This window comes from Cricetulus griseus (genome assembly GCF_003668045.3).
Source record: "Cricetulus griseus strain 17A/GY chromosome 1 unlocalized genomic scaffold, alternate assembly CriGri-PICRH-1.0 chr1_1, whole genome shotgun sequence".
Lineage (NCBI taxonomy): Eukaryota > Metazoa > Chordata > Mammalia > Rodentia > Cricetidae > Cricetulus > Cricetulus griseus.
Genome location: NW_023276807.1, coordinates 52,683,020 through 52,699,283, shown reverse-complemented (window position 1 = coordinate 52,699,283; position 16,264 = coordinate 52,683,020). Strand labels below are relative to the sequence as shown.

The 16,264-nt window shown below is 38.2% G+C and overlaps 1 protein-coding gene across 8 annotated transcripts in view; it reads right to left on the bottom strand.

Moving 5' to 3' along the window:
• Positions 1–16,264, bottom strand: part of Nrg1 (neuregulin 1) — a 1,004,076-nt gene that overhangs the window by 31,921 nt on the left and 955,891 nt on the right. For all 8 annotated transcript variants that reach the window (XM_035452267.1, XM_035452274.1, XM_035452272.1 and 5 more), the window contains one exon: positions 2,051–2,180. In XM_035452267.1, coding sequence (XP_035308158.1) covers positions 2,051–2,180 — 130 coding nt within the window. The remainder of the gene's footprint in view (positions 1–2,050; positions 2,181–16,264) is intronic.

The following is a 16,264-nucleotide window of genomic DNA, read 5'->3' as shown; positions in this document are numbered from 1 at the left end:
ACTATCGTATGTACTCATGCAGCCTATAAATCTTTGCGAAACCTATGATAAAGAATGATCATATTTCATCATTGTAATTAAAACACAGTGGTCTGAGATGCTTTTCTACAGAGGTAAAAATGCAAAGCACAGACAATACGGGGAGAGAACTGTTTTAAAGGGGGAAAACTGAAGGAAATATGTTTAAATGCTTCCTTTCAAGGAGATCTATGAAAACACAATGATAGTTTATGCCTAAGATCAGAGGAAAATCACAAGGTCTCCCAATGTAATAAATGAACTTCACGTCTTATAGGTTGTAACTCTTTGCATCTGGTATTTTCTATGTGATAAAAGGTCTTTAGGAGGCCATAAAATATGTTCATCCCGTTCACCATGATAAATATGGGGGGTACATCTTGTGCTGTTTTTATAGCAATTCATCAGAACTGAAGGCTAAAACTGAAAACTGGTTGGCAGCAAACACCATTGAATAGTTTTTATGATTAAAACTAATCTTGACTTTAAAAGTATTTTCAAATAATATACACAGTGTGGTGTCATATGCTTATAAAATGAGTTGGTTTTCTTTATACTTGGCCATTTTTATTTTGCTTTAGAAACTTAATGAGACTCCTACATTAAAAACTCTACCAACCGAGGAACTGAGCTTAGAAGTCTATGCTTCACTCTAGGCATGATTTGCTTTTGTGGATGGTTGCCATTGATAAAACCATCTATACATCCTCCACAAAGTGTGCTCTCTTGGCACTACTGCCATTCAAGGAGCATATCTTCTTCTAATTTTAGAAAGAGGGTCTCACATTTCTCAGGCTGGCTTGGAACTCATGATAAAGCTTAAGAAGATTGGTCTAAACTTCTGGTCTTCCCTGTTTTCTCCCTAGTGTTGGGAATGGCATGTGCTGCCATTACCACTTCCAGTTTATATGTGGGGTGGGGGTGTACTTTGTGCATAGCAGGAAGGCATTCTCCCAGTGCAAGATATGAAACATCTTTTATCCATGACCAATTATGAGTCCATATAACCAATACAGAACAAATATCAATAGACTGAAAATGAATGACAAAATAAATACATGCATTTTAATTAATCATCCTATTGACTTTTTACTATAAATTTTAAATTTTTGTTGTACCAAAAACCCCATCCTGTTTCATATTGCTGGTGAATATAAATTCACCAGAGAGAATATAAATTTTATATTTCTTTTTGTTGTTGGGTTTCTTTTGGTTTTTGTTTTTCAAGACAGGGTTTCTCTGACTAGCCCTGACTGCCCTGGCATTCACTCTGTTGATGAGGCTGGCCTCAAACTCCAGAGTCCTAGGATTAAAGGTGTGTGCCACCACCACCCAACTTAATCTGTGCTCTGGGTCATTAGAAGGAAAGGGAAAATCTAGACATGTCTATAACAGTAGCACAGACCAAACACTGCTTTCTTATGACAAAGACAATGGTGCTATAAGACACCAAATGCATTTCTGAACACATGCACCTTATTTTTTTTAATGACTAGAAATAGCAACTTAGAGAGTTTCAAAAGATAATTATGGGGAGATAGCATCATCATTCTAACCTTTTGCCCTTCTGATTCCTCTATTTGACCTGTTCACTTTGCAGGTAAGCATTGGGATAAGAGAAGTGTTACCTCATAGCTCAAATTATTCATGGGGAAAGAAGTAGGGCTCCAATGTTACAGCCTAATACAATATACACACATTTCTTTCAGCAGTTATTAAGGAAAACCATGAGGAAAGCAACATTATACAAATGAAAGCAAAAAAAAATACAAAAACAAAAACAGAAATAAGCAAGCAAAAAACCAACCCAACAACAGCTGAAAATAAACAATACCCACAAACACTGAAAAGATTAAAACCAGTTCTGGACATAACAGAGATGATGAGAGATGGTGTAAATATTTCAACACCCTCCACAAATAAGTTGTCATTATTCAAACAGGATGCCACAAAATGGGGGAAAGAAGCAATGGAACATCATCTGGAACAAGCAGTTATAGATAGAAGCCACACAAAGGAATTCATTTCTTACTTGCACAAGTATCTTGAAGGATTTGACAGATCTTTCACCATGAAGCATTCACCACCATTCACACAGAAAGTTTTCTCCTTCTCAGCACACTTTACAAGATGGCTGGTCCCAGTCGTGGATGTAGACGTGGCTGGATAGGGAGAAAAAAAGAGGAGGGGAAAGTTTGACACTTTGTTCTGTAAAAAGAACCACCATTGTGATGAAATGAAATTCTGTCTCTAGCAAAGCTCAATGTGGTGGTATCAGATCCCATCAATGATAGGGATTTTTAGAAGCACTAACTGATAAAGTCATTTATTTTGGCAAATATATTTTATGTATATGCTCACACTGTGCATGTTAGACAGCTGACAATGAAAGTGTCTGGTTGCCAACAGTCTTTTGAAGAAAGAGAGACAGTTGGAGTTCTCTAGAAATGTACAATCTGTTGTAAGACTCATCTGTTTGGAACCTAGACTACAAACAAGTCATCCTTTGTTTTATCAGATCTTCATGTGGTAACTTGATGTTTACTTCTCCAACCTGACAGTCCTATGGTAGCAACGCTTAAGATGACCGTTGGACCACTGAGTATACACACTAAATGAAGCCAAATACCTAGTCCTGCAGCTCAAGAGCACTTAGCATCAGGGCCTCTCTCTCTTCCTTTCCACGGCTGTGAACACCACGGCTGGGCTTAGTGTCAATCAGTGTTCACCACTGATATCAATCAGCATAAAAAGCATCAAGTCAGTCAAGATTCTGTCTACTTTTTCAGGATGGCAATATATTATGGGATGAAATTTTCATCTTATCTACTGACTTATTCACATAGATTTTTTAAAATCCCCTGTCTCTTATCACTCCTAGTTTATTACTTGCGTGGGTCCAAGTTCCTCTGTACTTGACCCACCATGTATGGTTTTCTTCCCATTTTATTCTGCTTTAATTTTTCATTTGTTTCCAAATCACATTTTGTTATGATTTTTAACCAAATTTCTTCTACTTTTATTTTCATTCTTCCTAACCAGCATAGTCAACATCTTGATTATTCAGCTCAGATTTCCCCATACACTTTCTTGTTTCCTGCTCTCCTCCTGCCTACGGCACACTGGGGACCACAGCTTTCAGAAAAATGAACGGAGAATCAAAACCACTTAAACTTGGAAGGGTGGTCTCATTCAAATGCCTTCTACAAACTTTAGTCCTGACTCTCCTAAATTTCTCATTCAGAAAACAGGGGTGATGTCAACCACAGAAAAATTTTACACAGATTATATGCATTCTAGGTAAAGAATTCATGGGTGAGTGGGAAAAATTGCAGTTTTCTTATTTAGCAACTAGAATTTAGAAACAACAACAACAACAAAATTGACAAAGGGGCTAGAAGCATAGCTCTATTGTATAGCATTTGCTTGGATTTGTAAGACCCTGGCTTCCACTTGTAACACTGAAAGAAAAAGTTTAACATTGGAAATCTGGGGACGTCAATGATATGTGCTGCTACCTTATATCATTGCTGTGAATAATTAGGAATTAGGTCAACCAATTAATTTTTGTGGTGTGGAGAGTTAACCCAGGGACTTCCGCATGGTAGGTAGGTAGCATTGAGCTACATCATTTCTGACCAAAGTCATTTTTTTACTTATTTCAAGAAAAGGCCTTTTCAAATATCACTAAAGGTATTCTTTAGAATTTAGAACCAAACCAAAGCTTGGTGATTATCCATCTACTGTTGGCTATGTTAGCAGAATCTTTATTACAATAAGAGAAATGAAATTTGCACCATTTGGGTCATAAAATCATGGCAGAGAACATATCTATACACCTCACAGCATATTCTTTTAACCAAACAATATGAGTTCATGTGAAAAACTGTCTATGCATGTATATTAATTTTGAATCCATTGCAATTGTCTTTAATTGATGAGGAAAAAGGTTGCTTTAACTCAGTTGCTGACAGCATTCCACTTAATAACAAATTTGGCTGGGTGTTCTTCCTGCCCCTATACAACAGGAAGAGTATGTACCACCCTCAGTGAGCCGTCACCATACTTTCCTGTACAAGGGTGCTGATCCATGAACAGTCCCCAGTGGTGTCTAAATGCCTGACATGTTGCTAAAGAAGCCCTTTGCCCCACTTCAATAGCTTCCTTTGAAGGCTCTTTCAGAATAAATCCTATGGCATTTACTAAAACCAAACCCCACATACTCCACAAATGGATATAATTCTACATAAATTACAAATGAACAATAAAAATAGGTCATGATATAAACCAAAGACAGATATATCACCCCTATTATGTGGACTTGCTGATCTTATGGGATTATCAAAATAACTAAGACTAATAAATGCACATTAAAACAAAATACCTTTTGACTCTTAAAAACATTTCTCCCTGAAGTGATTTTTCTTTTATAATACAATCTCAATGTGTCCAGCCCTGACACAATCCACTGGAAAAACTTCTTAGATCATTACTTAATGGGAGTAATGAGACATTTGATAGAAGCTAATTTCTGGAAATGAGGTAGCAGCTATCTCACATTCCTAGCTATTGTGCTTAACATTTTTATCCACAGCAGCCCTGAATTGTAAAGCAGCAATTAAGTCCCAAGTGATATGCAGTGTCAACTGACTAGCTACAGCTGCTCTGAAGCAATGGCTAAACTCTACACCAAGCTACAATTGTCAGAAGAGCTTGCCAGAGAGACAGTGCTATGCACACTCTTTGGATTTTTGTCATCTTTTCTCTTCTTCTTGCTTGAATACAGTATGCTGTCAATCTGCCATTTGGCTTCTACACATATATTGCTAGGTCACATTCTGTTTGTTAATGCTGCCAAAAACCAATGAAGTAGACCAAACAGGACTTACACGTCATGTCACATAACAGCCTTCTCTTTGAGGGAGCTGGATGGAAAAACTAAGGACTGCAGAGAGAATGGATTTCAATACACAAATGGTGTTCTGCACAGGTGAGCTAGATTCAACTTAATGCTGATTGCACCCATCTACCTCAGCTTTGTGAGCAGTTTGTCATAATTTGGGTTAGTTTTTACTTAGTGTTATGAATGACAATTAAGAACAAAACTGTCTCGGCTAGCCCACGCACCTCTATAATCACAGCTGTAGGGTGGATGAAATGGTAACAATAGGAAATGAAGACCAATTTGAGCTACAGAATGAGACTGTCTGAACAAACGAACATGGGTAAGGAGGACTTGATGATTCTTATGTTGATCCTGGCTATGAATGCGTTAATGCACGTGCACTTTCCATGGTAAGTTAGCAAATTACATGCAAGGAGAAAAAGCATGAGTAAGGTAGTAACGTATTGCCAGAGAATGTATCTACTATGGCAATATAGGTCAGGGATACTAATCATTGCCAAGGAAGCTAGACATTTCTGTGCCTTAACAATAGGATTTGGAAACCAAAACTAGTATTTAAGACTAGGAAAGTCCTTGTCATATGATTAGATTCCTTTCTCTTCCCCTCTCCATTCTGTTCTGAGTCTGTGCTTTCAGACTTCACTGACTGCCCATCACATGTACAGATAAGTGTCCTAACTAAAGTTGACCTTGGCAAGTGACCCTTAAAAGGAAGCTATTTAGGTAAGCTGCTGAGCAATGAATACTGCCACTATTAATGTGGAGAAGCATCAACCCAGACCTCAACAGTGCCAATGACTGGCAGATTCCTACCCAGAGGGCTGTTCAGTTAAACTCAACAGCAAAAGCAAGATGGAGGGGGCTACTGTGAAGTTTGCTACATGATATTTTTCTGCTGTAGTACTGCATCCAGATGAGTGTCACTGACCCAGCACTGATGCATAAACACTGGACAAAGGAAAACAAAAAATAATGTCTGTCCACATTGGAATTCCATTGTTTCTTTGGGAATGTGATGGGAGAAGGCCTCATTTGCAATAGAAGTCAATGAATAATGGCAAGGCATTCAGTAAACACAGACAGCCTTTCTATTGCAAATGTTTGCCAAGAATTCAGAATCCATTAATTTGTTTACATAATAAAACTGATGAATGAGTTCAGAGAAAAAATTAATCTCTTTTCAATATGATTATCTTCCATATTCAGTATTCACACGAATCCGTCATGCTTCTGCCTGAAGTTCCACACTACAAAAACTAAATACACTTACACTATCACAACTTAGTATAATCATTTAAATACTATAAACTATTTTACTTTACTTTAAAACAAGGTCTCATTACATTGTCCAGGTTAACTCAGAATTCTGAATCCTTCTGCCTCAGCCTTGTCAGTAGGTGAGTGCCATGGCCTGAGCTTTACAGTAGTATAATTAATGTCCATATAATATGAAACACAAAATACATTTTATTTGTAACACAAGTTTTGAGCATTACACTACCACCTACTTTTGCAAACATGCTGATCAACATCGGAATAACAATTTGGCATTTTCTGCTCCATACTAAGTGATTTCTTCTCAGAATCACACAGAGTAGCTCAAGCTAAAACAAAAGTAATGCTGGGTGGATGGGTCCCTCTCTCCCTGGTTTAAAACACTGTTCTTTTTGTTAGTAAAGCAGAGTGACAGCAGCAATAGATTAGGACCATGGCACAAATGCACACCCCTGGTAAAATGTCAGGGCAGCTTCCTTGGACAATTAACATGAATCAGGAGTAACAGTTGGTAAGAGCAGTCATGAGAGCCTGTCCTTCCTGAGTGACAGTGTGGTCAAGACACCTTTTACTTGTGGAGACTTAAGTAAACATGAGGTTTTCTCAATGAAATATATAAAGCTATTTTTTAACATTCATATATGAAGCACGCAAACTACAAAAATAAAAGTTTTGAACCTTACCTGTATCTTCAACGTTTATATATTTAGAAATCTGACTGCTTTTTCCATCTTCCATATCTTGTTAGTTTGGTTGTTGTTGTTGGTTTTTTTTTAAGCCCCAAGCCCTCCAAATTATTATCCTTGTGCAGAATGACACAGAGCTCCTCTACTGGAAGCACCCTGCACTGCTAGAAACTGCTTAGCTGTCTCTTGAAGGTGAAACACTTCTGAGCAGAAGCCAAACAGGAAGAGCTATGCTACCCTGCCAACGTGGTTTCTCTCTATAGTAGGGGTATGGTGAGAGCAGTCATTTGCTCTCCCCAGGAAAAGTCAGAGCCACACTGGAACCACAGAAGCACTGTCATTCTGGATTGGCAATTTATTCCCCTGCATAGCAATTTAATCTTTTGCTGAATAGTATATAGGTCCTTGCAAGGGGAGAAAACTGCCTGGAGGAGATAAGAGATGCTCTTTTGGATCTGGGAAATCAGCAGAGGCCATAATGCACCTGAAAGGAACACCCAGCTCCTGGGAACTCTAGCTTAACAAATTGGTGCTGGGTAGGGCTAGACTGGCTCCAGAAAAAGACTATTGGCTTTGCAAAGAGACTGTAGCTTTGTTGTTGTAACTCTGCCCAACCAGTTACCCAAAGACACTCCCCTTTACTTGGAAAAGCTGTGACATCCTCCAAGACATTAGTATCACTGAGACATTGTCTAAGAAGTTATAGAATAGCACGATTAGACTGTCTCCTGAATAAAATGTGCTGTCAGGGAAAAACAGCAAGTTGAATATTTGAAAAATAACCTTTCCTGGCCATCGCATTACCATGTACAAGTAATATTCATAACTAAAGCTGCTATAGCTAAAAATTCAAAGACGGCAAGAGTGTGTGCATGAACAAAACACAAATAGGTTATGACTCACTTGCCCTTATGTTGACCATGTACACGTCTGCTCCTTCAGTAAGCTTTGCTAAATAAGCCACAAGAGAGGCGGGAACATTGTTCACTGGTACAGCCCTTGCCTAGAATTTGCAAAGCCCCAGGTTCTATCCCCAGCTCTGGAAAAGACAATACAAGCCAATACAGGAGAAAGGAGATGATACAATAGAGGAGAGAAGAGAGGAGAATGGAGGGGACGTGAGGGGTGAGGAGGCAACAGGAGAGGAGGGAAAGGGAGGCAGAGGATGGGAGGAGGAGAGGGGGAAAGGAGAGCAAGGAGAGAGAGGACAATAGGGTTAGAAAAGAAAGCTTCATGAGTCCATGAAACATGGAACCAGAAGTTTCAACAGCAGACTAAGTTAACTCACTGCATGAACTGACTCAAGGTTTGCTTAATAAACTAGGGAAATTTAAAAGTCTGCAGACACCTTACGAGGTGGCAATTTATCTAAAGAACACATTGACACAAAAATCCAATGGAGATTAACTAGCTTAACTGCTGAGTGTGTGTTTGGGTACCATTTAAACTTATGTAGAATGGAAGGGCCAGACAAGACCTTAGTATATTTTATAGCATCCTGTATTTTAAAAGAGGATATAACTCATCTCAAAAGAGTAGATGATTCTGCAGTCTTTAACAAAACACCCCAGCTAAGAATTCACAAATGTACACAGAGGTATGTTTCCCAAGGTCACTCAAATGTACGAAGAACAGTTTGTGTTTTGTTTCAGTGAACCTACTTTAAGCTGAAGTGGGAGGGGGCACATTAAGAAAGGTTTTAGATACTTCTCTCCCTTACAAGCCCCGAGAAGCCCCTAATAATATTTCTTTCTTTCCACTAGAATGAGAAGTGACCTTTGGATAGTTCTCCTCATAAAACAAAATTGTGGGATATATATATATATATATATATATATATATATATATATATATATATGATCAAGGTCATCTGTAGCTCAAGAGACAGCCCATTCTAATCCCAGCACTTGCTAAGCAAATTACTTGGTGTTATTAGACAGTGTTATCCTTAGAAAAATAAGATTGTTGACAAGGCTATTTTTTAAATATACAAGTTGCTATTATTCTCTGACAGAGCATTTTATTCATGACACAATCTAATCATGTTATTCTACAACTTAGACAAAAATATCTCAGTTATACAAATGTCTCAGAGGATGTTACAGCTTTTCCAAAGAAACAGAGAATATCTTTGAGTAATGCTGAGTGGAATGATATCAGGAAAGGCACATTTTTTTTTTTTCAAAGTCGATAGGTTTTTGGTTTTGTTTGTTTGTTTTAGTTAGGAAGCCAGTTGCAGAAACATGACTCTGCTATATATTTCTGAGAAACCACTGAAATTTTATGAGTGTAATAAGCTTTTCATACCTAGAAGTCCTGGCTGTTCCTTGATTCTTTTCCCATTAGTATATACTCTAAAGGAGTATAATCTTAGACTAACTGGCTACAAAGCAAATATCAGCAGCACATCTGACTAGCTTACTTTGGTCTATTTCTAGATCTCACTACATTAAATGTTGAAGGCATACATGCTTTACTCTGCATTTTCTAACATGATCAATTTGGTTGGGAGAAGGCTATGCCAATGTAGAAAATATTATCTTGTCACTGTCCAGGCTACCCGAAAATCTTTGAAGCAACAGAAAATAAAAAGTGAACTGGAAACAGTGATCAAGGATTCAGTTATTCAACCAAGACTGGAATTAGTATTTGACATTTAATGACGCTGGTAATTTATTCATCCTCAAAAATGTGTTTGGAAACAAAAGAGAAACTGGGAGGTAGGTTCATCTCTATATTCAGCACATTTAAGCAAAGATCATGGCATATCAAAAAATAAAAGCAATGTAGTCATTTTAGTAGATACTAAACCAGCATTTAATAAATAAAGCCAATTTTTGTAAAGCTGTCAAGTACTCTTCTCCAAATTTTATCTTAATGTAATCAAATATTTGCATGTAGGTAAAAATGTAGAGGAAAGGATTTGGATCAAGGAACACACTCAAAGCTATCACAACTGGGAATGAAAACCCCACATCACAGAACTCTGCATCACAGATCACCTGCGTTCCTGAAGAGCATAAAAGAGGGTGGGAATAGGAGAGCTAAAGCTATAGGCAAAGAATCAAAGAGAAAACTCCAACACTAAGCACATAAAAGTCAAGAGACATCAGCCAACCACAGTGTGTGAACCTCACTTGGAAACCAACTCCCGGAAATTGTTATAATTGTGTTCATAAGAGAAGGTCTGATTGCCATCTAAATAACTAATAATACTTAGCATTACCACCAATGTTTGTGTGTGTCAAATGTTTCATGGATATGGTTACAAACAGCATATTCTTTATCTTTCAAATATACATATCAAAATGTTTATATTGTAAATGACCAGATGTCTGAGATCTGCTATCAGGTAGTATGAAGAAAATACAATCATAGGTAATTGTGGAGTGGATGGTGGCTATATGGATGTTTATTATACTATTCTCTGTATTTTCATGAGTTATTCATAAAACTGGTTGGTTTTATGTCAACCTGACAGATGCTAGCATCATCAGAGAAGAAGGAGTCTCAATTGAGAAAATGGCTCCATGAGATACAGTTGTAAGGCATTTTCTTAATTATTGATCAATGGGGGAAGGCACAGCCCTTTGTGGGCGGTGCCCTCCCTATGTAACATGTTAGTCCCGGGTTCTATAAGAATGCAGGCTTAGCAAGCCGTGCGAAGCAAGCCAGTAAACAATACTCCTCCATGGCCTCTGCATCAGTTCCTGACTTCAGGTTCCTGCCCTATTTGAGTTCCTGTCCTGGCTTCCTTCAGTGATGGACTACATTATGGAAGTATAAACCAAATATACCCTTTCCTTTCTATCCTGCTTTTTGCTCATGGTGTTTCACTGCAAGAATAGAAACCCCAACTAAGGCAGACATGTTTAAATGCAAGGTTTATACCACAGTTATTTTCAGTGTTGTTGGTTAAACTCAAGGTGTTATGTATGAAAGGTAGGTATTCTTAAAACTGAGATACATACTGGCCCAGTAGAGTGGATCTTAAATATGTGCTTATTGTCTCTTTAATATCAAAAATACAAATAATGGATTTTAGATTTTCAAAACATCTTTTTTCCTACAAAGTAAATGATACTCAGCACCATGTGAAAGTATTTACTTATGGCCAACAATCTAAATTGTGTGTAACACTGTAACTCATGGAGTGAAGAGGTTTCCACTATTGGGAAGGACAAGTAAGGTCTTAGCTATCCTTACTATTGGCCAATATTTATTCCAGAATTCTGGTCAGTGCAATCAGTAGGAATTAAAAAAAATCCTGATACAGCTTTAGGAAAGGAGAAGAAAAGTCATTACTTGAAAACCTATATGTTTGAAAGCTAATCTTGGTTAACAAGAAAACCCAATGAAATAAAGAACTATTTACTCTAGTCAAGAGGATAAATTATGCCATTTGCTCTGACTCTAATGACATATGTAAAGGGTAGGTAGGAACACAGTGATATATTAAGAGTAATGAGAGCCTGTGGCTACGAGAAAAGAATATACTGTTAAACAAATAAGAAAACACATCAATGGAGGTGAGAAGGAAGTATCATGTTCAACGAAAGCAGTCCAACTTAACTAGCACATAGATTACAATAAAAAGATGATGATGGTACAGAAGCTATAAAACAACCAAGCATCCATAGCAGGGCCACCCTGACACTCCTGGCTGGAATTAATGATGAATATGTAGATGACAGAGAGACTCTGAGTGAGGTCATGATTAATAAAATTGATGATCTACCCTGTAATCTTTGAGGGAGGAGAGAATGGAGATGAGACAAAACCATTGGAAAGGTTCTGCTGTGAAAGAATTCATGAGCAAGACAATGACCAGGAAGGGCACAAGTCAACCAAGAAACAATAATACTCTGCAGTTATTTATTGTGGTGTTGGGAATATAACCCAAAGGCTTCACACATACCTTTTGTATTTATATGTTAAAATCAGGAGCTAAAAAAGCAGAGTTCATTCATATTTGACCTTCTATTCCTCCTCTTGCTAAGGCATTCAAATGCCTACCACATCTTCTCCTTACTCCTTACACATCAAGGAAATGCCTGCCATGATAGTGGCAAAGGAATGTTGGCTTTTCTCAATATTTGATGTCCATTGGTAAAAACTTAATTTCTCTTACCACCTGTTTATTGGTGTAAAAGATTGAATAACAGATGATATTGGGGGGGCTGTAGCTCAGTGGTAGAGTATATGAGTAGCATGCATGAGGCACTGGGATCAATCCCCACATATACACATGTACACCACACCCAACCCAAAACATATCATAATTGGCTTGATATCATTCATTACACACATGTAAGACAGTAATATGCCAATGACACAAAATTGCTTCTGATGACTATTTTAAATCTTAAGTGTTTTGTGCATTGCATCAAGGAGGACCAAGCATCAAGGAGGACCAAGCAAATAACTCAAAAATGGTTTTGGAAAGACAGATACAATGCTCCAAATTTTAATTTTGAGGCACATCTCTAGGGACAATAGTAGCTTCAGGCAAGAATCGTGGATAATTTTTATTAGAATACTTGTCCTTACAGCACAAAGTATGCCTCTCTAAAACATTGAATATATTCTGCTACAAGTCAATTAGCCAAACATCTGCAATTCTGTACTCAGCGATAGACATAAGCAGCCAATTTCTGTTTCATTGGGCACATTTTCATCAAGAAAGTCAAAGGTTGCTGCTTATGAAGGAATACAGCAGTAATGGTGTGTCATAATCTGTCACACTTGGCTAACATCAGGCCACACATTGCCCCACAATTCCCAGGAGTTCCTCATTTCTAGATTTGTAATCAGCATAGGAAAACATCTCAGCCTGTAATAGGATGTTCAATTAGATGTATATCTACAGTATCCAGGCTCCTGGAATAAAATCTACATAACCAAACATCATGGAAATTGAACCATTTCAAGACTATCAACATTTCACCTGTGTCTATTCTGAACAGGAGGTTTCAAGGAAAAAAAACTATAATATAGTTTTGAATGCTTTACTTCAAGAAAACTGTTTCCCCTTTGCCCTGCCTCCCCCAGCTTCCATCAAAGGACTAGTTGGTCCAATATTTAGTTAATAATAGGTCATGTTTCTCTTAAGATGCAAGATTTTTTTTTTTGGTTTTTCAAGATAGGGTTTCTCTGTGTAGCTTTGGAGCCAAGATGCAAGATTACACATAGCAATGTGCAAGGTCATGTTACGGGTAATATTTGTATTGTTGCAAAGGAAGTGACAAAATATGTGGACTCTGAATGTATCATGTCTAAAAAATATTGTCCACAAAATATGGGCCATGGTTGTAAGGCTGTGTGTTCATGGCTGTGTATGCATTAGTGTGCATGGTGTATATGCTTTAGTTTTCAGGACCTGTACCTTCAAAAACCTAACAGTCACCTGTTTTCCCACTGGTGGCACTAAGCTCTGTTGAGTGGAAGAAAAGCAAGTGGGCACAGGTACTTCAATGCATATCTGTAGTTTTAGCCTTCCAGAGAGAAATCTACATAAACAAACTCCTTTCCTAATTCATACACTGTTTTTGAAAGACTGGACCTGTATGGTTAGCATCTTATTCTCACCAGCCAGTTGCTGGAAACTCTACAAGTTAAAGTGGTACTAAAAGAGGCTATGGTGAAACACAATCTAAAGGCCTGGCTCAATTTGCCTGGCTACAACCCTGCTATGCCAGAAACAGGGGATGTGACAGTCCATATATAGGTCTCTAGTTAAAATTTATTATTTCTTTTCCTGGTAGCACTCCATTTACTTGGGCTAATAAACTACTCCCAACTTCCAAAGCTATAGTAACTCTAAGGGGCTGAGATTGTCGCTTTCATGTAGGACATAAACCATGGAGGAGATGTAGATAGAAAAACCTTTGTTCTTCCTATTTTTTTAAAGGGCTTCATGCCCTAACAGTGACCAGGAAAGAAATGTTGAGCAGAGATCATAACTGTGTGGTACACTAAAGAGAGCATGCTCTCCAAATCCACTTGAATCCAAAGCAGTCAGCATAAATCCCTGGCTGTTCACTCCCCAATTCGTTCCTTAGTTCCCAAACTGTTTTATAAAAGTCGAATGTGTTCAGCCCAAATTGCCCATTTATTCAAAAGCACTGTTAAAGACTTTGCAATACCAACAAATCAGAATCTGGATTTCTTGTTCAGTTCACACAGGCCTGGCAAAACCTGGTATGTTCAGTGTTATATTTGGGGATGGGGGGATGTGTAGTCAGAGGGATGTTCCAGGCCACAGTATCCAGTGACCACCATACCCAGGGGACTTGGAAGCAATTTATACTGTGAAGCCCTCTAAGGTAAAGCACAAACTACCAGCAGGCTCTGGTGATATTCCTAAGCAAAAGAATAAAAAAAAAAAAAGTCTCACCAGGAAAATAAGATTGCCATAAAGAAATTAGATCTGACTCTATTCTGATTTCAATGTGGCATTTTTATTAAGAATCTTTACTTTTGCTGGGGGAGGGGCAGGTGGCCCACAGTACTTGAGAAGCAGGAGCAGGTGGATCTCTGGGTTCCGGGTTAGCCAGGGCTACACAGAAGAAACCCTGTCTTAAAGAAAAAAGAGAAGTGAACAAGCACATTTTTTGTTTAAAGAGCTGGATATATTTCTCCTCATTTCACACCTCTCTGGTGTGGGATATTCAACCAGAGTGAAGTGATTGTCTCTTGCATACATGTGCCATAGGTATGAGACCCATACCTTATATGTTAAGAACCTATATTACAAACCAGCTGCTTCTGTGACTGTTTGCTTCTCCAAACCTGAAGAACTCAGAGAATTTCATCCACTGTTCTACAGAGACCAGGCAGTCCCAAAGAGTTAGTGAGATTAAAGAAGACCCAAGTTACTAGACAGGTGGTGGAAGAATTCACAGTTGTCTTTCCTGCCTCTTTCTGACAGTTTTCCACGAGACCAGGTCATCAGACTCTATCCTTCAGAAACTCTAATTCTCCATTTGTTAGTGTTCTTTATATAGAACCTATTTGTGTGTGTGTGTGTGTGTGTGTGTGTGTGTGTGTGTGTGTGTGTGTGTGTGTATGTGTGTGTGTGTACTTGCTTGAGTATGGCTTTCTCTTAAAAACTCAAACTAGTTTAGTACTGTGTCTGAAAAGTTTATTTATTTATTTGTTTATTTGTTTATAGAAGAAATGACAGGCACTGACATATTCTTTAGGGAATAAGGATATAAGCTACCTTATCCTTAAACTGTGTCTCATCATTCTAGAACAATTTATTTTCCTACAAGTAGGAAAAAACCAAGACATCCCAGGAACTTCCAACTTTTGTTTTCTAGACTTTTTGTTTACTTTTTGTCAATTAACATTAATTCATCATTAATCTAAAATCATTTTTAGCTGTAGAAACCTAGGTAATTTATTTGGCATGCTCAGAGAAACTCCTACAGAGAGTGTGGTCATGCACATTTTAAATTTTTCTTATGAATAAAAGAGAGGACAAAAACCAAGAATCACTCAGATGCTGGCCATGGAGAGACAAATGTGAGCAGGAAGGCTGGTAGCTGTGTGAATCAGTGACACTTCTTTAGTACACAGACAGTGAACATCAAGTTCAAGTCAGAACGTGTCAGGCGATTCAGATTGTCAGTTCCTTCAGGTCTAAGGTTAGACACACACAGGAGAGAGAGACTGTAATAAGAAGAGTTTTGAATACCCAGAGGTAGCTACTTCCTTTAGTTTGTTCCCTACTGTGGAAAGAATACATAGTCTGCAGAGGGCTACCAGATGGACAGCTACTACAGTCTGTGGAAAATCATAGCTTCAAGTCTTGATATGGGGCCAAAACTTCTATACTAAAGAGCAGCATACTGGCAAGGGTCACAGTAGAGTTGAAAATGTCCAATGAAATTTCATCCATTGAACCAGCAATGTGATCTCCCTGCTGAATCAGTGCAGAGATAGGTAACCCCAAGTATACGCAAAGGTCAAAATGCATGATCAGGAATTGAACCTGTAGCCTCCGGATAGTGAGACAGTACTAGATGACAATGGTGACCATTTTAGTAACCCTGAGAAAGAAGTCACGAATGATGTAATTATAAAGATAAGGGATATGTCCAAGCCAATAAAATTTTCTATTTTACAAGAAACTGTGACTAGACATTGCATGAGGTCAGAACAAAGTTCCAACTGTGCTTAGATCACAGAACCACAAGAGCAGAGGTCCAGACAGAAGGAATCTGTTGCTATCATGAGTTAATACACTGAGGGCTGAACCATGGCTACCCTGGCAGGCCAGGAATGTTTTATGACTCCAAGTAACAAAGAGAACACACTCCAAGGCTTAGCTAGCTTGATGACTTAGTGAGGTAAGAACAACATGGTTGACATC